Here is a 25,437-nt window from a genome sequence, read left to right as displayed (position 1 = left end):
CACCTCAATCACAGCAGTATATGAAAAGAAACCATCAAAGCTGTATCACATAAATCCCATTCACATTGATACATGATATGAAATATTTTTTCCTGTAATTTTCTGCCTGTAATTTAAATAATTATGTGTTAATCTAAGAATAGACATTTCTGTACTTTTACAGTGCGTACAGATATTTTGTTCGTGCATAACTGTTTAGATATGGTAAAAGAGGACATTTAAAAGAGGGTAAAAGAGGGTGGTAAAATATGCTGTTGCTGTGCTTTTTGGATGTCCAGAGCCATGGTCCCGTGGATGGGGCTAGCTGGGCAAGCCAGCCAATGGCAATGCTCTCTGCATGGTCCTCATTATAATATTAGCTCCCATCCACACTATGTATTTCTCATGCAGCTACATACAAACCTCGCACGTTTTCTTCTGCATAAGGCCGCTGAGTGACGCATTGCACCAAGCACATTGCAGCATGTCACTCAGCGACTTTGTGCATGCACCGCAGTCAAAGTCTCAGTTTGTTGCACTTTGACCACTGCATGCTATGAGGCACCCGCTAGGCCATGTATCAAGAAAAGCTTGCTCATACACTACTTTTCATCACCAGCTTAACCCACCAGGTTCAATGGCGCACAATGTGTGGGGAAGACTAATCACACTGACGTCCCTGTGTGATCATGCAATCATGCTCCCAATCAGATGTGTCCCAAGTTAAAGCCATTCCAACTGAAACACCAAGCGAGGACACTCGACAGGCAGATGGTATGTTAGTTAGTGTAGTGTAGCGTAGTTTTTATTTCAAGGAATGGTTATTGTCACGACCAAGGGCTGACGGAGGAAGGAAGAGCATTTACATTTACAGCATTTGGCAGACGCCTTTATTCAGAGCGAAGAGACGGGACATCTGGGCAAAAGGCACTTGTTGCCAAAAAGTTTTTTTTAACAGGGTCCATTGATGCCTAATCAGCAGAACCTATTTATGATTAGAGCCCCGTCGTCAGCCGTGACAGTTCTGCTACAGTTTTTAATACACATAGTACAGTGAATAATTAAATTAATTCACAATATTTAAAAAAATATATGATTACATTTTTTCTTCATCCCTAACCAAGACCAAGTAATTCAAGATAGCAAAACATTGCTTAACTTTGTATAAATTCAAGAGTGAGGGACATCTGGGTATTTTATGTTCAAAACATAAATCAAGGAAAATGTATAGTTTAGAATGTAGTTCATCCATCAAAATAATAATCAGTGATTGCAGTAAGAAAGTATCAGCATTATTTTTTTTTTAACAAAACATTTAGTGCCAACAATTGCATTTTATTAGGTACACTGCTTATGTTAAAATAAGCAAACAAACATTCTTATCAGTGCACTGAATATTTTACTTCAAAAACAGAATATTTAAAGATCTAAATCACAATTTCACCAGAATGTGGATGCTGCTGTAAAAGGAGAAAACAAAAGTAAGTAAAAAACATCTGTAAAAAACAGATGAACATTGCGCTCAATATGAACACATTTTTAAAGGCTAATTATATCTCATTTTCAAAGAAAAGTTGGTCAGGACTCTCCTTGAAGAATCTTGAACTTCCACAGATCAGTTGTATAGGATCAGCCCCTTTAATTGGCATAGCCTTTGAATTCCAGGAAGTCCCTAATTGTCTTTTCTTTCTTTGACAAGCCCTCTGACGAATCTGGTTTGTGCTGGAAAGCCAAGAAGGGTGCAAGTGTGATCAAACAGGTGTACTGCCTCAAAAAAGAAATGCCTCTTAACTTGGCTTCCATTGTTGATTTCAGCTCGTTGGATGCAATATGCTTCAGCCATGAATTTTTGGACACTAGACTCTGGATGGTGATTTTTCTAGAAGGCAGCTTTCAGTTCTTCTTGAGTTGACTTTTGCTCAGCTGTATTCTCAAAGGCTGGCTGCCACTGCACACAGCCATAGTAATCTGATTGTAAGGACTTTTTCTTGGTGCTATCTTTTGGTTGAGTCACAGGTTAAGGGCCTCTGAACATTTTCAAATCTGTTTTGAAGTTGAATAAATAGAGCATCAAATCCTGTTCCAACTATTTTAGTTCCTCTTTCTTGGAATGAGCAGGGATAATGCTCAACAATGGTCTTTGCATTGTAAAAAAGAACCGTGTGGTGATGAGAGAATAGAGTGTAGAAAAACTCTTTCTCCCTCCATACAAAAGCACTGTATTCAACCACTCCAATTTGATGTTACCTGGCAGAAAGAGGCATGGCACAATAGTGTTAAATATGAACAGTTTCTAATTTATTAACACCGGTAAATAATTATTGTAGTTACATGTGAATGTTGAATGTAAAAAGGTACCAAGGTTACAGAGAAAACAAAAATGAGAAGAAAGAGTAAAGGGGGAGAGAGAGAGAGAAAGAGGCAGAGCCATGGGAAATAATGAGATGATAAAGCAGGCTCAAAAACCATAAGATCCGGTTTTGATGGAAAGACAGCTGGGAAAGAAAAGAAAAAGAGTCACTTCCCCACATGTGAGCAGACCTTTATACCCCTGGCCTACAGGAAGTTGTCACTGGCCTACAGGAAGTTGTCACAGACCAATCAGAACCTGTTGTTTCTGATGTCACGCCCCCCAGTGCCTCCGATCTGGGGAAGACAAAGAGAGTGGGCGGTCCTGATGGCCGACACTTCACACGTTTGGCTCGGGGGCCTCCCGTCTGCGCAAGACAAAGAGGTTAGGTGGTCCCGACGGCCAACACTTCACACGTTTGGCTCGGCAAAAGGCCGTCCGACACAGGCATGTGAAACAGAGGTGTTGAATCTTCATGCACAACAATTGGCACAGGAATGCAAAACAAAAGCATGGTCCTGCGATGTCCAATCTTACAGCATTGTTCCTTAACTTTGCCTTCCTTGGTCCTTTCCAAGTAGACCATCTACAAAAATGCGAATCAGTTCCCTCCTCTTTTTAGGTTTTGGTCTTTTCTTTTCACCTTTTCATTTCAAGCATAAGGTTGGGTGGCATTCTGTGCCATGGTACAGCTTATGCCTCACAGGATGAAGAACACTCAATGAAAACAGGTGATTCAAGAGAGGTTTATTGTCAGTACAAAAGTATACACAGTACACTGTGTATTAAAATACTGTTTGACACAGGCCTCCCATAGTGCATTCGTAAAAGACAGAAAAATATATATGTATATACACACTAAACTAATCTATACTAACTAAAACTAAAACTACATGACTATAAATAATAATAATAAAGTGAAGTGATGTGTATCACATGTGCACACAGCAGCACAGCACACGATGCACACAGTGAAATTTGTCCTCTGCATTTAACCCATCACCCTGAGTGAGCAGTGGGCAGCCATGACAGGTGCCCGGGGAGCAGTGTGTGGGGACAGTGCATTGCACAGTGGCACCTCAGTGGCACCTTGGCGGATCGGGATTTGAACCGGCAACCTTCTGATTACGGGGCCGCTTCCTTAAACGCTAGGCCACCACTGCCCCTGAAAAGCAGTTACTTTCTGCAGCTGTGCAGGGAGACCCCATTGAATTTTGAGTCCAAGAAAAGTAAGATGAATATAAGATGAATGTAAGATGATGTTGATGTTACATTAACCTAGTGGGTAACACACTCGCCTATGAACCAGAAGACCCAGGTTCAAATCCCACTTACTACCATTGTGTCCCTAAGCAAGACACTTGCTTTTGTGTCCCTAAGCAAGACACCATAAGTTGCTCCAGGGGGGGACTGTCCCTGTAACTACTGATTGTAAGTCACTCTGGATAAGGGCATCTGATTAATACTGATAAATACTGCAAATACTGCAAATACTGGAATGTCAGACAGCCCTCTCCCCAGCCACCTCCACCGGCTCCTCCGGCAGGACCCCAAGGCGTTCCCAGACCAGACTGGAGATATAATTTCTCCAGTGTGTCCTGGGTTGACCCGGGGGCATCCTGCCAGCAGGACATGCCCGAAACACCTCCCCAGAGAGGCGTCCAGGAGGCATCCTGACAAGATGCCCGAACCACCTCAACTCAACTCCCGAATGTCCAAGCTCCTCACCCTATCTCTAAGGCTGTGCCCGGCCACCCTATGGAGGAAACTCATTTCGGCCGCTTGTATCCGTGATCTCGTTTTTCCGGTCATTACCCAAAGCTCATGACCATAGGTAAGGATTGGGACGTAGATCGACTGGTAAATCGAGAGCCTTGCTTTCTGGCTCAGCTCCCACTTCACCACGACAGATCAGTTCAGAACTGCCCTAATCTGCCTGTCGATCTCCTGCTCCCTCCTTCCCTCACTCGTGAACAAAACCCTGAGATAATTAAGATAAGATAAGATAAGGTAAGATAAGATAAACCTTTATTAGTCCCACAAGTGGGAAATTGCATTGTCACGGCAGAAAGTGGACAGAAGCAGAAGGTAATAGCAGCAAAAACAGAGGTAATAGCATCACCAAAAAAATAAGATAAATATTTATCTGTATATATGTACAAATTTACAATTTAAACAGTTAACAAATTAACAGAATGTGCCCAAGTCTGTGTATGTATGGTCAGCTGCGAGGTCTTTGTTATAGAGTCTGACAGCGGTTGGAAGAAAAGACCTTCTGAATCTCTCCTTCCCACATCGTGGGTGCAGTAGCCTGCCATTGAAGGAGCTGCTCAGTGCTGTCAGAGTTTCCTGCATGGGGTGGGAGATGTTGTCTCCCAGGGATGACAGCTTAGCCACCATTCTCCTGTCACTCACCACCTCCACTGGGTCCAGAGGGCATCCTAGAACAGAGCTGGCCTTCCGGATCAGCCTGTTCAGCCTCTTCCTGTCCCCAGCGGAGATGCTGCTACCCCAGCAGACCACACCATGAAAGATGGCTGATGCCACTACAGAGTCATAAAAAGTCTTTAGGAGTGGCCCCTGTACTCCAAAAGACCTGAGCCTCCGCAGCAGGTACAGCCTGCTCAGCCCTTTTTTATAAAGTGCATTAGTGTTATGAGTCCAGTCCAGTTTATTGTTTAGGTGAACACCAAGGTACTTGTAGCTCTCCACTGCCTCAATGGCCATACCCATGTCCAGTGGTTGCAGTGGAGGATGTTTGTGCCTGCAGAAGTCTACCACCAGCTCTTTGGTTTTTCCAGTGTTGATCTGGAGGTAGTTCTGCTGGCACCAGTCCACAAAGTCCCTTGTCAGTTCCATGTACTCCCTGTCGTCCCCATCAGTGATGAGGCCGACCTGTAGTTGGCAAGCCAGCCTTTTCCGGTTGAGAACCATGGTCTCAGATTTGGAGGTGCTGATCCTCATCCCAGCCGCTTCATACTCGGCTGTGAACCTACCCAGCAAGATACCCAGGAAGGATCTCATCCACCCCCAGGGCTCCGCTGCTGTGTAGCTTTTTGACTACCTCAGCAACTTCTGCCCCTGAGATTGGACAGTCCATATCCAGGTATCCCAGCTCTGGTTCCTCATCGGAATGCGTGTAGGTGGGATTGTGGAGCTCATTAAAGCATTCCTTCCACTGCCCAACTATAGCTCTAGTCAATGTCAGCAGCTCCCCATCCCCGCTGAAAACAGTGTGAGCGTGTTGCTGCCTTCCTCTCCATGGCCTCACTGAACTCCTCCCATGCCTGAGATTTTGCCTCGGCGACTGCCACTGCTGCACCCTGCTTGGCCATCCGGTACCTGTCTGCTGCTTCTGAAGACCCACAGACCAGCCATGCCCCATAGGCCTCCTTCTTCAGCATGATGGCTCCGCTAACTTCTGGTGTCCACCAACGCCATGACTGGCACCGGCCAACTTGCGACCACAGCTAGCAACAGTCACCTCAACAAGCAGAACAAGGTCCACTCAATGTCCCCCACTGCTCTCGAGACACGGTCAAAGCTCTGCCGGAGGTGGGAATTAAAGACCATCTTGACAGGTTGTTCTGCCAGGTGTTCACAGCAGACCCTTGCTATAAGTTTGGTTCTTCCAGGTCTCTGTGGTATCTTCCCCTGCCATCTGATCCAACTCACCACCAGGTGGTGATCAGTTGACAGCTCCGCTTCTCTCTTCACCTGAGTGTCCAAAACATATGGCCGCAGGTCGGATGATACAACTACAATGTCAATCATCAACCTGCAACCTAGGCTGCCCTGGAACATGGTGTTATGGCTAAACTGCAGCTTGCACAGAAGTCCAATAACGAAATGCTGCTCCCCGGGCACCTTTCATGGCTGCCCACTGCTCACCAAAGGTGATGGGTTAAAAGAAGAGGACACGTTTTGTTTTGTGCATGCTGTGCTGTGTTTCACAATGACAATCACTTCGCTTAAAAAGAAAAATCACATTATTGACCTGTCTGTGAGAGCTGCAGTGATTTAAGTATTCTGAGAGTTGGATACATGTATATTTGGGTGGTAGTCTTTAAACCAGAAGACCCAGGTTCAAATACCATTGTGTCCCTGAGCAAGACACTTAAACCTAAGTTGCTCTAGGGGGACTGTCCCTGTAACTACTTACTGTAAGGTGCTCTGGATAAGGGCATCTGATAAATGCTGTAAATGTAAATGAAAGTGAAGTTATTGTCATTGTGAAACACTGCAGCACAGAACACAGAGCACACAACGAAATGTGTCTTATTTTTACAGTGTATAACTGTGTTTAGTACTGTGAAATTAACATTTTTATGTATTAAAATTGTTCCTCTCCATTGCATAGTGTAATAACAGGCTGAGAACACATTAGGAAAGGTGTTTTTTGGTAATCTGTAGCTGTGTCAGATCTACAACATCTTCCTGTAGTTTTTAAGTGGCCAGCTCCCTAAGCCAGCTCCATGCACATTCCATGTGACAAACCTTAGTGTGCCCATAAATGTGTGTTTGTAGTTGATGTTCCATGCTGCATTCAACACTTAAATTAATGAGATATGGGTGAGCGTGTACATGCTTGTGTGTGTCCTATATGTCTGTGTGAGCTGTAAAGATGTACTTGATGTGGTGACACTGAGTGTATATGGTTGTGCTGTGTAGATGTGTAAAAAAATAAAGGGTTTTTAGAGTGAGTGCGTAGAAATGCAGGTAATCGTTGCAGGGTATGAATGGGGTGGATGTAGGAAAAAACAGGAAATACTGTCCTGAAACCCTATGGGGCGAGATGTTACAGTATCTGTTATGACATCCATTTAAGCTAGATAAACGATAATGAAAGTAGAGGAGAGGATAGAAGAAAAACATTTTTGATCTTATATGGAGTATTTTGATACATCCAGGGAGTGCTATTGGGGTCGCAGTAGAGCTGCCTGTCCATGCTGACGACAGCTTGGGTGCCCTTCTGGATGAAACCGTGTCAAATTGAGAACAGAACTTTGTGTCTCTTTGTGTCTCAGGATCTCTTTAGGTAACTGGTTGTTTACCCTGTTTCTTTCAGCTCCCTGCTGCGGCTCTTCACCTCCTCCTTCTGTTAAAAGTAGCTGAATTAGGCCACGATGGAACGCGTTCTCTGGGCACCAGGCCTCTTTGGTCAAAGCCCATACACTGTGTCTTCCAAAAGCTTGGGTCTTGATGAAGGTTTTTACAGTGATTTCGGCATCTTCTTCCACAGATTCCGAGATGCCTGAAAATACCAGGTTATCTATCATGCTGTAGGCCTGGAGATCGATTACAGTCTTTTTCATTATCTATTTTCTCCTCTAAGAACTGTTATATTATCCACCTGCTGCTGGCTGATATCTAGTGATTCCCTCATAGATTTAAATTCTCTGAGAATTTCGACCAGCGCCAACCTTGGATAGAAGCTGGACAATCGCTTGTCGATTGAGTGTAAGAAGTCTTTTTGCTGAGCAGCTTCTTCTGGAGGACGTCGTCTATTTTTTTGATGCTGAAGCTGAATTTATCTCTTTTACATATATATCACATATATTTATATCACTTATTTTATGTGAGGGTGGTCCTCAAAAGTATATGTATTACCTTTATATTTGTTTATGTTATTGAATGTTTAGTGTTTTTGGTTTTATTATTTGTTTTTCTTTTGTTCTTAGTCTTTCCTACTGTCTATCCAATAGAATTATGCACCTTTCCAGTATGATTATGCAAATATACTTTAACATCTACAACACCTGGAACCATGACTCTTATTCATATCATATTCATTCATATCCACATTAATATGACATCCCATATAATTCTTAGACTTTATAATTCTTATAATTCTTAACCTCATACTTTCATGCAATACCTGTACTTTATTATCTATAACTTCTATTAGGGCAGTGGTGACCTAAAGGCTAAGGAAGTGGACTTGTAACTGAAGGTTTGCGTGTTCAAATCCTCAATTGTCAAGGTGCCACTAAGTTCCCCTTTCAGCAAGGTACCATCCCCATACTATGCAACCTGGGTGCCTTTAATGGCTGCTCACTGCTCACTAAGGGTGTTGGATTAAATGCTGAGGACGTATACTGTTCTGTGTGTCACCAAAAAAAAAAACGTTCACTGTATATAAGAAATAAATATTGTTGTTTCTCTACTATGCTGAGCCCTGCCTTTTTGCAAACAAATAAAAAAGTAAATGAAAAAATTTACATGAACACACCCACATAAGTGTTAACACTGGTATGTCTTTTATGTCTTTAAATTATGTTACACTTGCATAACACCCACTGAGTCACAAAAGAGGGTGTCTGTATTTTTCAGCCCTTAATTTGTATTTTAGTGTAGAAAGTATGACCCAATATCTCAATGTACGTAGCTATGACCAAATTTAGATGTTTGGTAGATGATCTCGTTGGGGTGGGATATTCTGTATATAATCTCATGTTCTTTGATTTTCTCTCATGCATGCACAACACATCAAGAAGGGAGCCAGGAGGTAACCACAACTGTTTTCTTTCTCTTGTTTTAGAAAGCCACATGGGGTGGAAAACCAAAATGTAATTGTTTTACCAGATAATTTCTGGTGCCTCACATTAAAAGGCCAAAATATTACGATTTTTAAAATTGTTTTGGAATGCATGATCGTTTCACAGAAATATTTAGGGTTGGGTAAAATGCCCTATTTGGGGGGACCAATTAATCATCATGCAATGTCAGGGGATTTTCTAGCTTTCAATGCTTTTAACTGTGCCTTTTTGGATTAAACATGAATTTTGACATAGGATCACAATGATATATACAAATTATACCTTGTCCTGACATTTTTGGCTGGATGTTTGACCACTGTCAGAATTGGTAGAGTTCTTTTAAGTGTTTTTGCTTTTAAGACTCCAAATTTTCAATATGTTTGAGGTTGAGGTCAGAAGGGCAAGGGTGTTTCTAAAGTGTTTTGAAAGGCTCACATTCACAGCTCCAAACATATCTATTGTTACTGTGGTTTAACAACTCAATTTTTCAAGCATTCTGGAGTGGATAAATTAGCAGTCTTGGTTCTTCTGAAGTAACTTGGATCCTGAACATTCATAGTCAACCATGATCACTTAATTGAATTTAATGTTAGGTTAAAATACTCTGAGGAATTTATTTTTGCTAGTAATAAAACAGTGTAAATGATCTGATATGCCCATCTTGCTGTTCATACAGGCATCCCCCCTATATGCATCCACTGTAAATTTATTTGCATTATTGCAGGATGGGACACAGGGTTATCAAATAAACACGTTACTAAATATATTGGAACAATCACTTGAGGATATCCTTTCAAATCTAGCGAGGCTACTGAGTGGTATAAAAAATCATTTAAAGATACAGCCAAAGATACAGCCAATCTCATCCATCTGACCTGCATTCTTCCCTTCATTTGTTTTTCTCCCTTTTCTCGCTTCCCTTTGGTTGCTCATTATGGATATTTCCACATAAAACAGTTTTCAAGCTGTTAACAGTAATGATACATAATGATACCTCCCTCCCCCTTCCTACATGCATATTTGTGCAGATATGTTTTTTTTACATCGTATCAGATTTATTCTAAAAGTATTAAGTGTTTTTTAAAAAGTACTATACTTTAAATATTGTCTATTAGAATTAGGGATGCACCGATACCAATACTGGTATCTGGTATCGGCCTCGATACCACAGCCGTGTGAAACTTTTTCAAAGTGAATGAAGATGACAAAACAAAGGCAGACTGCAAATTGTGCTCAGAGAAATTGTCCAGAGGAGGCTCAAAAGGTAGCACATTTAACACAATTAATTTAATCAAGCACCTAAAATCCCAACATGACAATGCGTACAAAGAGTTTATCCATGCTTCTAAACCAACATAACCCATGCTGCAGCAATCTCTTGCAAGACGAGAGAAAATGTCCAGAGACAATCCACCGGCTGTGAAAATAACACAATCAAGTACATTGCATTGAGTGACCAGCCACTCTTGGAGGTAGAAAATGTGGGATCTCCTCCATGTTCTGGAGCCCAGATATGATGTCCCAAGCCGCCGCTACATGACTGACATGGTGCTGTCTAAACCACAGCCTATTGCAAGCCTCCTCTGTGTTTAGTTTCACCATGGATATTAATGCCCCTTGTGTTGTCCAAAGCGGCAGAGTTTGCAATAAACTGAAAAAAGTTGCACTGTTACTGTGTAATTTTTTTTATAATTTTTTATTCTGTAATATGTCGCATACAACATGCTTTTCATTTTAAATAAACGTTCTTAATTCCAAACTAGTCCCTTGTTTTTTTTATATGACTAAAGCTATTACCTGTAAATTTAAATCATGTTTTTATTAAGTAATCACTATCGGTATCAGCGATACCGGTATAGGGGCAATGGTGTCAGTGGTGTTTCACAATGACAATCACTTTCTGGGTATGTGATCCTTTTAGGTCCGTGCACTCCCGCCTGCCTTTTCAGGAGGCACCACACCCCGCAAGAGGAAGGCTCCAGCCCCACCACAACCTCCCCTTCAGGTATGAGATTTTTCATTCTATTTAATCAGTCTATATTGGTGCATAGGACCAATATATTCCAGCCCATGAGGTCCTAAGAGACATTTTAATGTCTTTTCAAAATTAATGGAATCATGTCCAAACTGTGTTCGTTTCAGGACCGGCCCATGGCAAAGGCAGCACAGGCAAATGATAAGGGCGGCATCCATGCAAGGGGGTGGCACAAACAGATGAAGCAAAAAACATTAATGGGTGGGGCAGGGGCGGGGTGGTGGGGTTTTGTGAAATTTAACTCTTACCTGTCTTCAAAACTTCAGAGCCCTAGTCTTTACCTGCTATTTGGGAGTCATTTTTAATGTTTATATCAACCAGTGCATGACTTCATTAATGTGTACATATTACACATAATGTGTACACACTTAAATCATTTAAGTGTGCTGTATGCACATGCTGTTATTCAGACTGAAGATGAAGAGGTGTTTGAGGAGATTCGCAGACTGAGACTGGAGCGGGGTCGCCTACTTCAAAAGATAAAAATATTGGAGCAGCAGCAACATAGTGCCCTCACTGCACAAGAGGAGGTATTACTTCACTTTTTTTTTTCTCTTTCATCGTCCTTTCCTTGAACAGATACCCCCTTATTATCTGTCCATGACTTTGTCTCAGCTGTCAGAGCTTCGTGAAAGTTTGGAGCAGGCAGTGGCAGAGCGTGACAGTTTGAAGGCGGAACTTCAGGAATTGAAACTCTTAAGCAACTTAGAGGATTCTGATGACATGTTGGACTTCACAGGTGTGTGCTCTTTCAGAGTGAATAAAACAAAAAAAAAATATCAGTTTCTCTTTAGACCTCATTACATGTTAATGATGCCATACACTTTACATACATATTTACACATCCTGGCAAAACATTTAGATAATATGATTTACCATGCCCAAAACTTTTCTTGCATTAATATTTCCAGATTGGATATTTATTATTACACAACTCTTTGTTTTATAATTATAAGTTGAAGCACCCAAATGGCCTCGATGACAAGGTTAAATTCCCTTAAAGTTGGCCTGGTCATATACACACACAATTTGACACACACAGGCTAACTGGGTAATTTTCCATTAATTACACTTGTACACTTACACTTGAAATTACACTTGTAGTTGGTGTCTGTGTACAAAAAAGTTCCGAACATTTCCCAGTACTCAGTTTCATGTTGGCTTATATTGTGTACCTGATTACCTTGATTGTTATCATTAGAATAAATGTAGCCGTGTCCCGTCCTAATGCTGTCATTTTTCTTTTACCCATTTCATATCTGGTGTGAGGGTCCCCGTACCCTTTTTATTTATTATTAAATTGGACGTGTGAGAATCGTGTTTACATCCATCCTTTCCTCCTAAACGTTCCTGACGAAACAAGCTTCTGGAATCTTGACAGTCACCTGCACATTTTAGTATACAGAAAGCAAAAAACTGTCAAAGGACCTGAGAGAGTGTCAGAGAAGGAGACAGAAGACCCAGGTGCAAGTGATTCTTTTCCTCATATTGATACACAGCACAGCATAATGACATTTGTCTTCAAAATTTAACCCATCACCATTTTGTGAGCACTGGGCAGCCATGAAAGGCAGTGGCTCTTCCTCCTGAAGAGGACCATGAAGAGGGCATTATGTCAAGGATAACGGAAATGTGAGATATGTGAATATACTCCAGGTTGAGGTGATCTGTGAAGACTACGAGGTAGGCCAGTGCCTGCACTTTTGGAATGCAGAAGAAGTTTCCTGTCATCGATATCAAAGTTTTGTTCAGTGTCGGACGGCTTAGGGATATCACAGGTATAGTTTGGGTAACTCACCTTGGTGTTGAGCTAGGATTGCACTTACCATTGGACAATTCATCTACCTCTTCCACCACGAAGAGGTACATGGCATCTTAATGATGGGCACAGAGAGCATTGCTTGAGATCATAGAAATCCTCATGTGCTTCCTTATTCCCGCTGAGAAAATTGGTTTGTCTTGCAGCAGAGCAATCAGTAGGGCAGTGACCGAGCTGAATGTACAGATGACGTGGAAGCAGACGTGCGATTAGCTGGTGGAGCTGTTGGACAAAAGGAGACATACTGGGAGAATATGCATCAAAATGCATTGATGAAGCCCTGAAAATATGCAGGTGCATTCACCATTCCATATAGTATCACTGGGTGCTCATAGTGGCCTGATGCTGTACTGAAGGCGGTTTTCCACTCGTCTACCTCCTGCATGTGTACCAATTTGATCGCAAACACTGGCTGCTCCTGCCTATTCTTCATGGTCAAATCATTCATCTTTTGATAATCAGCCTGTCATCCCTTTTTTCACAAAAAAGGAGCTGACTGAATCTGGCTCTAATGGAGCATCTCACAGATGTAATCCTCCATGACTTGGGTCTTAGTAAGGAACAGCACAGCGGGTGTGTGCTCCCAAAGGGGTGTGGTCCGTGAGTAAATAGCTATAGAACAATTACAATCCGAAAATTGAAAAGCATATAGCTTTACCTCCTGATTCAGAGTGGAGTGGTTCCATTGACAGGTTGTCACAGGGGGAATCTGATGACATACTTGCAGACATACTATGGGCGTGGGCATAAGCCGTCGTACCGGTAGATGACACTGGGCGAGCGGGGCAGGAGGACCGGGGGCGCCTGACCGGCGAGGAATGAGGACGCAATGGACGCGCTGCAATGCAGCGGGGAGTCAGTTCGGGATCTTTGGGAAGTACCGGGGCAGAGGAGAACCAGAAGACGGTGGGTTTCAGGATGGTCCGGGATCTTGGACTGGACTGGAGTAGGTCTTGGGCGGCAGGAAGGTAGGGGAGCATGGAATCCCATCTTAACCGATGGGCCAGGAAGGTTCAAGGTCAGGGGCAGGCTGAGGTCGTAGCCAGGAAGTTCCGGTCGGGGTTCTTTCGTGGTTTCCAGGGGATCAGGCAATTCTCGAAGTCGTGGGCAGGCGAAGGTCGTATTTCAGGAATCACAATTATCTTGGGGCGTGGGTGAGAGAGCTAGCATCTCTGCCGAGTAAACTCATACAAAGAGCGTGTCTCCTTGGGGTTACTTCCATTTCCTCTTCCGGGTCGTCATCTCCCAGGCTGGTGAGGCACCCTCTAGCGGGCTGGAGGCGCATTGGCCATGACACAGGTGTTAATGTGGTGTCTAATGTGAGACAATGCTTTTACCACTAGGTGTCCACACAGGGCTCACATGGTGAGGGGATAGGGAAGAGGATGGCAGGTAGGGCAGAGACATTTCATTAATGTGTTGGAGATTAAAAGTCAACCAAAGTAAACTAGGGGTGAGATATTGCAGAGTTATAACCCAAATTAAATTGACACAGGAACAATAAATAGTGCTAAAGAAGGTAGAATACTGGAAACATGGACATCTAGGATGGCATGGGTTTAGACTTCCCACTGTTGGTGGCTGGTGTTTGAGTTACAGCAACACATGGAATTTAGTGTTGATTGCTAGATGATTGCAGCATTTTGTCAGAAAAAATACTGGAAGAAATTTGCACTCATCAGCAGGGACACAATGCATGACAATGATCCTAAACTTGCTCAAGGGCAAACTGATGGTTCAAGATTTGAAACCGAAACCTTATGGTTACTAGTATGATTCCTTAGCTGCTAGGACACCACTGCCCCAAATGTATGACACAAAGTTGTCATGTAACAAAGTTCTTAATACTAGTGTTGTTTTTGTCAACGTAATTTATGAAGCAATATCTTTGGCAAGACACCTTTTGATGTGATTAAGACAAGACGAGACATAAATACTGGCCATCGTTAAGGGTGATGGGTTAAATGCAGAGGACACATTTTGTTGTGTGCACCGTGTGCTGTGCTATGTATCACAATGACAATCACTTCCCTTTCATACTTGACACTACTGTATCCAGAGGTATTACAAGATAGGGCAGCTGCAGCTAGCTTGCACTAAAGTAAACAGACGTCTTTGTTAAAATAAGCTTCTTGATCATTTTAATTATTTTATGTTTTACATGTTCTTCATATGTTTATTGTGAGACCAAGCGAACAATAGCAGAGGTCAAAGATTGGGCAAATGCAAAGTTCTTTTGATATGTGAACATACATACATAGCATACATTTGAAAACATACAAAGCGTTCATCGAGAGCTTGATTACTTAATAATACTAAGACTTTCCAGTTGCAAATCAAATACGTGGCCTACAACAAGGGCAGGTTCTAGACAGGCATTTATGAGAGGGCAGACAGAAATATGAAGGGGGCACATAGTGGCGACAGAGACAAAAAATGGTTGGGGGTGCTCTGGATAACTGTTTTTGTCATGTAATGTGATTGAACATAGGCCTCTACCCCTAAGACCTCTATCCTTGGGTGTTCCCACCTGAAGTCTGAGCTTCTACTGGTGTAGCTCTTATAGAGCTGTAATCAGGTCTAAAATGTTGGGGCCAACCCAAACTGAAACCGACAGAATCTGACCCAAGCCGACAAGTACAGGTTTTTAAAAGCCCAGCTATGGATGCTAGACTTAAGCTGGCCATACACAGTGCAATTTTTCCTGTTTGTTTCCTGTTGTGGAGTTAACACCCAGCTCAAACTCTATGAATAAATAGCATGTGAAAAAAAGGAAAAGGGGCGAATCAGTGATTGTACATCATGTACACTATTCGATGCACAGTCAAGCTGCAATTTGGCCAGACTCGAGGAATTATTGCATGTGAAACTCTTACCAGTCACCGAAAAAGTAGGGTTGGGCTCAGGCCAAGAATTACAGTTCTAAGCTTTTAGGGTCACTGATCTTAATTATAAATTATTCCTCAATAGATTATAACAACTAAAAACATGAGATTTACTTAAATTACATGACGAATATCAAATATATTCAAACCCAAAAATAACGCTTTTCACCTTTGCCAATATTAACACAACTAAAAAGGGTAGGTCAAGTAATATAAAAAACATGTCAATAAGCAGAGTTGAAAGGGTCTAAGTGACACAGGACATCCAGTCGGCTGTATGCAGCAGACAGTCTCAAGATGATGCTTAACAATGGACTCTAGTCCATTGTTTTTCTGACTGTTTCAGTCTGGAAGAGAAGTGTTCCTCTCTCGATCTCTTAAGCATCACCTTGAGACTGTCTGACACATGATAAGAGCATGACATGATAGAAATTGAGGCCAACCCTGAACCGACTCAAGATTTACAGCTTTACAAATAATGACTAAATACATTATAATTTTTCTTAATCTAGCACCTAACAATCTCTGAGCATGCTCTTCACTGACAAGTCTAAGCCTTATCAGGGCTCTTAGTTTGTAAACTCAATATTCTGTAGAAATCGAACGAGAATTGCTGGTGTCTTCCTCTTGTAAGTCACTTTGGATAAAAGCATCTGCTAAATAAAGTAAAGTAAAGTAAAGTAAATCTAAGTCTTTGAGAACGGGTTTCTCAAGACAGGTGGCGCATTAGACCAGGGGCTCATCTCCTGTTTCCAAAATGCATCACAAACTGCTTGAGAAAGCTATTCTACTATGATAATTGGTGATGAAAATAAATTATGTTCAATAAGATGTACTTGTGTTTACCAACTGTTTATTCAGTTAAATAGCTGCCTCCATGTTACCATGTCACGTTTGATGTGGTAATTTCACAGTTCGAAGACTCGTTCTCGCCCCCTACAGTGCAATTCGGCTAGGTATACATCTGCGCTAAAATATCAAGGTGAAAGTCATCATAGTGTAGCAGTTCTTCTTCTGCATTGTGCAACTTTTTGATTTCGTTTCTTGAACCACAAATGATGAGCTGACACCCAAGAGATTTTCTGTGCAAAGTGTATTTTGTACAAAAAGCAAGGTCGCGTCAGAACATCGCGTCACACATCGCGTCTTTCTGCACCTCTCTCTACAATATACAGTATTAAAAGAACATAAAAAAATATTCACAAAATAACACACATGCAAAATATGTACATGAATTAAAATGAAAGAAATAACTATTGGCACACAAACCCCACGCAGGTGTCCAAGAGACCTGAACCGGGTCTCAAAAACAAAATAAAAGTCTTTAGGAAATAAGAAACTAAAAGACACAAGAAAGAAGAAATATACTTATAAATCTAGTGTAACCATTTAACTCCGGCACAATAGCTTGCGTAGTATAGACCCAGCTCCCAACCCAACTTTGTGAATAGATTAACGGCGATATTTTTTTTATCGGCGATAAAAGTCTCGCGTTAACGCAACACGTTAGCCGATGACGGCCCACCACTAGTAAATATATTGATAATATATTATTTTTTAGTTTGTTTAATGGGACGCTGCCCCCTCTTGCCCCAAGATAGAGCTGGCCCACCTACAACTGCTCAACACATAGTCTAATAATTACATTCAGCTGTTTCAGCCAGATGCATTGCATTTAAAAAAAATAATAAGGCATCATAGTAGTCAACTTTTTGTGTCATGACTCTGGGGGCTGCTCCCACTCCATGTTCCCGTGTGGAGTTTCATGGTGTCCTCCGGATTTTCCTGATTGTGTGTGTATGTGTTTTTGAGTATAAATGTATGCCTGCTGTGTCATATCCTCATCAATTCATTGGTCATGGGAATTTTTGCAGTGACACGTTTGCCTGCCGTGCTGTGGCCTGTGACATTTTGTATTAATTGTCTTATACTAACACTCAGATTCTTCTCTGTCAGGGGCAGAAAAGCTTCTCTCCCAGAGATCCTTGGGTTCAGACTACAATCTGGCTACTGCTTCAGTGCAGGATGGTTCTACAGAGCAGCCAGAGAGTCCAGCTGACATGAATGAATTGCGCAAAAAAGTGGAGGAATTGAGTGCACAGAATGCAGAGTTGGTTCTGAAAGTGCAGGTAGGAAGCAGAATGCATACACAAATATGTGCACACACAAAAAAACTCACTAACTCACTAAAAACTAAAAACGTGAAAAACTGAACCCATGGAGCTGTTTCTGTTTGTGATGTTTATGATAACTGATTATTTATCATTAATGTATAAATACTAACAAGTTAAAAGATAATAACTTCCATAAATGAACATGGAGACAGACAGTGAAGAAGTTTTAGGGCCAATTCAGATGATTCTGAAATGATGAAAATATTGTGTTATCATTTCAAATAGAGACACATGGCCGTGGCTGAAACACATAAGCAAGTGGCTTGTGGTTGTACACCATGAGCCTTTTTCTGGACACACCTTTCCACTATCTGCACTAATAGTTTTAAAAAATATGCACACAATAACAGGACAGTGTTTTGGGGCATGTCCTGAATCTGTCCTTTTGAATACAAAAGGTTGGCCGAAAATTTGCTCAAAAATAAATATTTTTTTAATGTATTTGTTTTTAAAATTAACTTAATTTATCATTTATAATAAATTGTTTTACTGCCCTAATAAGTTTATATTAGGTGCATTATGTGTATTAGGTGTTTCTATGATTGAACATGCTCATCTGAATGGGTAATGCATTTAAAGACAAATCTAAAAGTTGAATGTTATTTTGTTCAAGCATAACATTTTTTTATGCATTTCTGTACATTATTTATGCCTTCTACTTAAATATTATTGTATACAGTACACTTTATTCCTGTCTTTATGTTAATTCTGTGTTTTATATGTCTGAGAAAAACTCTATCTAATATCTAATCTAATAACCACTTTTGGGCAGTGGTGGCCTAGCGGTTAAGGAAGCGGCCCCATAATCAGAAGGTTGCCGCTTCGAATCCTGATCCACCGAGGTGCCACTGAGCTGCCACTGAACAAAGCACTGTCTGCCCACTGCTCAATCAGGGTGATGGGTTAAATGCAGAGGGCAAATTTCACTGTGTGCACCGTGTGCTGTGCTGCTGTGTATCACATGTGATACATGACTTCACATTTATTATTATTTTATTATTATTATAACAGTCAAAGTTGGATCATGCTTATAGCAGACTAGACTAGAACTCCCAGATTTTCCTGTTCCCCTCAGCCCTACCAGAGGTAGGCCACATGGCCCCTTGATTTGAAACTAAGAACTCAATCACTGACAATTGGCTCCCATTCATTTGTAAATGTGTGGCCCATTAGAATGTGTCACTCCCCATCCCCCCATTACTTGAAGAACACATTACCTGTGAGGCCTGGCACATTTGCCTTCTTTTACTTAGAATAGCTCAAATCCAAGGCAGACCAAACCTCTTTGTAAGCTTCACAAATACAAAATATCCCACACAATGACTGACCTACAAATATGAAAGACACACATTCACAAAATATATGGAAACACAAGTCTGTTTTATTTCTAAAAAAATTGAGTGTTTCAAACTGTTTCTGTTGCAGTTCACTGTCTCCATTGCCTTTTGTTGCAAAAATCGGCAATGGTGTTCCTTGGCAGAAAGAATCTTCTTTTGCCTTTCCACCCTCTACCTGCCTTGTACAGAATGTAGGAATTTGCCACCACCAGGTCCAGCATGTTGTAAAATACAGCTACTGACAAACATCTCGGGACTCTCACCAGAACATAAAAACTCGGTAAATCTAGTTCTAAATCTATAGTACTTCATGCATGGCTGTGGTATGGCTACGGGTACAAACAAGCCGCAAATAATGCAAGAGATTACACTGCTGCGGAGTCTTTGGCTCTGCTGTGTCACATGATTCCATCCATGTGACTGGGAGCAACACGGAAACGAGGTAACGTGACTCCTATAAATTGGCAAGATGGCCACTGCCAGCCGCTCAGTCATTGATTGACACACGTCAATGGCTCCACTCCTTTGTCTCAAAGTAAGACAGTTCCTGACCTTCTCCTATCCTCTCTTCTGAAATCCTGCCTCTCGTCCTGCCCCATACTAAATGGTACTTTTACGTTTGCATACTAAGTCGGAGAGAACTTGTCTCCACCTACACACGCTCACATTCTGGTTCCGTGGACCGTGACAGAATGACTGAGCTCGCTGTCACAGCTGTATCATCTGCACCACTGTTCCTCGTCTGTCAGTCAATTCACTGCATGATTCCGGACCCTGGCTGCAAAAACTCAGCTGGACGTCCACGCCCTCCGGATGATTTACTATGAAGGACTGGCCCCGTGATTCTATGGCGAGATGGTCAGCCGGGAGATGCCAGCCACAAATGAAGCATTGATTCAACTGCCGCTTTGGATCGATTGCCACCTTCTGGTGCACCCGAAAACTGTGGTTCCCACTCCAATTGTGCATCGGACCCTTTTTCACCACTTTGAACCACCATTACTCCTCCAGACACTCGAGGGGAACCCATGCAGCTTGGAGGGGCAGCCCTCACCAATGAGGAGAAACAGCGGCGTTTTCGGGAGGGCTTTTTGTGCATACTGTGCTTCCCCCTCACACAACCACTTAACCTATCCCATTCGTCCGGGAAACAGGGCGCCCAGCTGATTGGAGCGGCACGATCAACTGGGTCACTTCTTCCTCATTTTCTGAAGCCAACGTCATGACCCTCCCAGCCGCCCAGGAATGGAATCAGCATGTCGTCTCCACCACTGTCTTTGCGTCTGGAAACTTCATAGACCACTCATTCATCAGTGCACATCACATCCCCATGGAACCCCTCGCATCTCCACTCACCATCACCTCGAGGCCCCTACCCAGATGCAACGGTTTCTTGGGTTTGCGAATTTCCATCGTCACTTCATCTGTGGCTACAGTACAGTCGCAGCACCACTTACTACTCTCACCAAGCCATCTACACACCCTTTTCACCTGACCACAGATGCCATCCATGCTTTCAATTCCCTGTGCCTTCGTTTTATCACCGCTCCTGTTCTTCAACATCCCGATCCTTCACTTCCGTTTCTTGTGGAAGTGGAAGCGTCAGAGGTGGGTGCTGGTGCTGTCCGCTCGCAACGCATCAGAGGTGGGTGCTGGTGCTGTCCTCTCGCAACGCGGTCCAGACCGGGAACTGCATGTTGCTTCCATCCGCCACTGGACATAGCCCCTTTTGAAGTCTGTTATGGGTCCCTTCGGCCCAACAGATGATCCGTGGCAGCCGAAACGTCTGGAGAACAGCTCGGTTGGCCCTCATCACCGCCACCCGCAGGACGTCGACCCAACGTGACAGAGAGTGTGGCTGTCCACCCAGGATCTTCGTCTCAGGACCGAGTCACACAAACTGTCTCCTCGGTACATCGGGCTGTTTCGGATTCTCAGCTGGCTGAATCCCCTCGCCTACCGCCTACGTTCTGGTTCCGTGGACTGTGACATGATGCAAAGCATGAGGGCCTGCAAATTGTTATGAACTGATGGCCATCAAATTGCTACATTTGCAGAACAAAAGCAACCATTCACACCTTTTGCCCCCCAAAAAGCAACCATTCAACCTTTCGCCCCCTGCCCCACCAGGGGCAAAAGGACACTGGACCATTGTTACACGACAATAAAGGACAAGGGCACAATCTCGTCCATCGTTTGGAAAATCCGACCACGCCGCCATCTTCCTCATGCCTAAATACAAACAAAGGCTTAAACAGGAAGTTCCGGTTCAGAGGTCGGTGGCCGCTCTTCAGGACGCACTGGATGATGCAGACTGGGCATGTTTCAAAGCAGTTCCGGAAACATCAGTGAGTTTGCGGAAGCGGTTGTGAGTTTCATTGAGAAACTAATGGACGACACCATTCAGAAAACTATCGTCAGAACATTTCCCAATCAGAAGCCGTGGGTGGATAAAACCATCCGCGACTCTTTGAAATCTCGCACCGTGACCCATAACGCGGGGCTTGCTTGGAACATGGAACCATACAAGGCTGCATCGTACAGCATCAGGAAAGCGGTGAAGGAGGCGAAGCAGTGCTATGGGATGAAACTGGAGTCACAACTCGAACAGAGTGACTCTAGGAGCCTGTGGCAGGAGCCTAAGGACAATAACGGACTATAAAGCACCAACATCCGGTACGAAGAAAGTGGACATGTCTCTGGCAGATGAGCCAAATACGTTTTATGCTCGCCTCGAGGCTGCAGCTAAAGGCGCTAGCAATGCTACGGCTAGCGGCTCCAACAGCTGCAGACGGGAGGACACTGCCAGCACCGAGAACACGTTCATCATCACTGAGCATGACGTGAGGAGAGCCTTCAAGAGAGTGAACACCAGGAAGGCAGCAGGACCAGACGGCATCTCGGGGAGAATACTCAGAGCCTGTGCAGACCAGCTAGCACTGGTGTTCACAGAGATATTCAACCTCTCTCTAGCTCAGTCGGTGATCCCCACATGCTTCAAGGTGTCCATCATTGTTCCGGTCCCCAAGAAAACCCATCCTACCTCCCTCAATGACTACCGCCCTGTAGCACTCACCTCAGTAGTGATGAAGATCTTTGAACGGCTGGTCAGAGACTTCATCATTTCTTCACTACCGGACACACTCGACCCACTACAGTTTGCTTACCGTCCCAACCGATCCACAGATGACGGCATCTCATATCTCTTCCATACAGCACTCACCCACCTGGACACTTGGAAGGGAAATTATGTCAAACTGCTTTTCATTGACTACAGTTCAGCATTTAACACAATAATCCCTTCCACACTCACCACCAAGCTGGAGCACCTGGGACTCAGCTCATCTCTCTGTCAGTCGATCTCCAACTTCCTAACCAGGAGACCACAGGCAGTAAGGATGGGCGGATCACTCTCAGCACTGGAGCCCCCCAGGGCTGTGTTTCACCTCAGAACCACCTCAGACACCTGAGAGACTTCAGACTGCCCTCCAAGGTGCTCAGGAACTTCTACTCCTGCATTATAGAGAGCATTCTGGCGTGAAATATCTCAACCTAGTTCCGGAACAGCACCATGCAGGACAGGCAAGCCCTACAGAGAGTGGTTCAAGAGAGGTACGAATCATTCGTACCTCAGCCACCCCAACAATGGACTCTTCTTTCTGCTGCGATCAGGGAAGCACTTTCGCTCCCTGAAGTCCAACACAGAGAGAATGAGGAGGAGCTTCTTTCCACAGGCTGTCCGAGCACATAGAACTCAAGCACTTTCACCTTCAATCACTCTGGACTAATCACTCTGCACAAATCACTTTGCACAAATTCCTTGCGCTTTTTACTTTACTGCTCTTTTTTTAAACATTGTCTTTTCACTCATTTGCACACCTACACCCTACCTGTTACACATATTTTATGTTAAAGACCTAAAAGTGTAATATTTGGTTATGTTTGCAATATTTGCATATTGGTGTTCATTGTATACTTGCAACATTTGCAATTCTGTGGTCTGTAGCAGTCGCAAAAAGCATTTCACTGCATATCATACCCTGTATGACTATGTATGTGTCAAATAAAATTTGAATTTAAATTAAGGATATTAGGTTAAAACAACCGGGCCAAATGGCCCCTTCTCTGGGAGTTCTGGTGTTAAATTATTTTTTCTATTCATTATTTTACTCCAGAGTTAGACCTTTTGTGTGTATACAGTGGCCAGAAAATGTATGTGAACCTTTTTAAATTTCATGGTTAGATATCTTGTGATCAGATCTTCATCTAAGTCTAGGGTATTTATCCGTATGACCTTATATTTGGGATGTAAAATTCATGGTACACATGGTTTCATGTGTGTCCATCTTCATAAATCTGATGTCTGAAACCAAGCATAATTTTTGTGGCTGCACCACAAATGATTACAACATGAATGAATGGAAAGAGGCAAAAAGAATTTCTCTGAAGTGGAAATCAGCATCATTACAACTGAGGTAGGCAAGACTTTTTAAAGTATTTTTAGTATTACTATTGCACTGAAATTACTCAAAGAATGAAGATGTTTATTCAGGTGGTGAGGAATAAAATGGTGCTGTTTGGCAGCTTAGAAAGTGGAATGAACTAGCCCACAGGTGTGTGGCAATTGCCAGAACTTTACACAAAAGTCGTACGGTCCACATAAAATGTCCATAAAGTGTGTGCAAACTTTTGGGCTGTACTGTAAGTGAAAGTGAAACATTTTGTCTAATTTTCATAGCACACATGCCAAGAAAAATTATATATTGCTCACATTTTAGAACATAGCGAATGATGTCCTGTCTTCATCTACTGCGTCTCTCTCTCTCTGCATCAGATCATAATGCTGCTGAGCACCAGCAGGAACCTGGTTGTCTGGCGCTATCCACAAAGGCCAAAATTATGTCACACACTTTTTTGGGTTGATAAAGTTGGTCCAATGCAGCACTCTTCTTTAACAAAGAAAAAAATCAGTCAATATTTCAATGATAGGTTTATTTGAACAGAAATGTTTCTGTTTTTTTTTTCTGGCCAAAAAAACTAGAAAAAATATACTTTAAAAAAGTTACAAATTAATTACCATTTTCATTCATGAAAAAGTAACCATCCATAACCCATCAGTCAGCAAAATTTCTTCTAGCTGGCCACAAGGTGTCACTGAGATGCCACTGAGCAAAGAACTGTCTGCCCCACTGGGTTTCTGGGCACCTGTCATGGCTGCCTACTGCTCACGAAGGGTTAAAAGCAGAAGACACATTTGATTGTGTGCACGTGTGCTGTGCTGCAGTGTTTCACAATGACAATCACTTTCTTTGTTTCCTTCTATTTTTCTAAAAGGTTTGTACATATCTCAGGGGGGATTTTGTCCCACTCTTCTTTGCAGATCCAACTCATTTATGTTTTGTGGCTGATGTTTGGCAACACAAGCCTTCAGCTCTCTCCACAGGTTTTTTTTATGAGATTAAGGTCTGGAGACTGGCTAGGCCACTCCAAGACCTTAATATGTGTCTTCTTGCGCCAATCCTTTGTTTCCTTGGCCGTGTGTTTTGCATCAGTGTCATGTTGGAATACCCAACCATGACCCATTTTCAATGCCCTGGTACATATTAGAAATATTTCGTTAGTGTGCACATGTTTTTATAATGTATATTGTATATTGGAGCAGGAAGGGTGAGATATGCGATTTTGTGACCGTATGGTTTGCTTTCTGTGCAGGTTATGCAACGCTGTAAATTGTATATATGTTATGTTATTATTACATCCAACTGGACATGTCTTGGACAGTGAGAGGTGCAGGAAAGAGAGATACACGATTTTGTGACTATATGGTTTGCTTCCTGCGCAGTGAGAGCAATAAAGGTGTTGAGTGATCTTGTGGTGTCATCTCATCATTTGCCGTCCAAGGAGAAAAAAAAAAGAAATACAAAATGCAGAAGAAAACCACTACACAGTTATATTCATTATAGGTATCTGACTAATTGTGCATGGCGTGTTTGTGGTTGTTTTCCCACTGTAGATGCTGGAGACATATGAGAAAGATGAAACCGACATGCAGAACCCTGGGCCTGATTTTGTGCCCACTGCGCTGTATAACTCACTGAAAACAGAGTTGGAGAAACTACAGGAGCAATGTTATAATGTCCAAGCTACAGCTGTGGCTTACAGCACAGCAGAAGAGTCGGGGTAATAAGAAAAAAAGAAACTAGAAACCAAAATTCCTGAAGAAATTTGAATGGACCTGCCTCGGTGTTGCCAGATTGCATTGGTTGTTGGTGTGTGTGTGTAGTTGTTTATGAATTGTAGTTGTTATGAAGTTTCTTAG

The 25,437-nt window shown here is 42.6% G+C and overlaps 1 protein-coding gene across 1 annotated transcript in view; it reads left to right on the top strand.

Annotated features, from left to right (window-relative positions):
* ankrd24 (ankyrin repeat domain 24) overlaps window positions 1–25,437 on the top strand; it is a 67,947-nt gene that overhangs the window by 29,330 nt on the left and 13,180 nt on the right. The window contains 6 exon segments of the mRNA XM_029001242.1: window positions 3,733–3,747; window positions 4,412–4,438; window positions 11,321–11,433; window positions 11,519–11,642; window positions 17,564–17,736; window positions 25,132–25,341. Coding sequence (XP_028857075.1) covers window positions 3,733–3,747; window positions 4,412–4,438; window positions 11,321–11,433; window positions 11,519–11,642; window positions 17,564–17,736; window positions 25,132–25,341 — 662 coding nt within the window.

This window comes from Denticeps clupeoides, chromosome 13, assembly GCF_900700375.1.
Source record: "Denticeps clupeoides chromosome 13, fDenClu1.1, whole genome shotgun sequence".
Taxonomy (NCBI): Eukaryota; Metazoa; Chordata; class Actinopteri; order Clupeiformes; family Denticipitidae; genus Denticeps; species Denticeps clupeoides.
The sequence above is the reverse complement of the archived record's forward strand: the minus strand, read 5'-3'. Positions and strand labels throughout refer to the sequence as shown.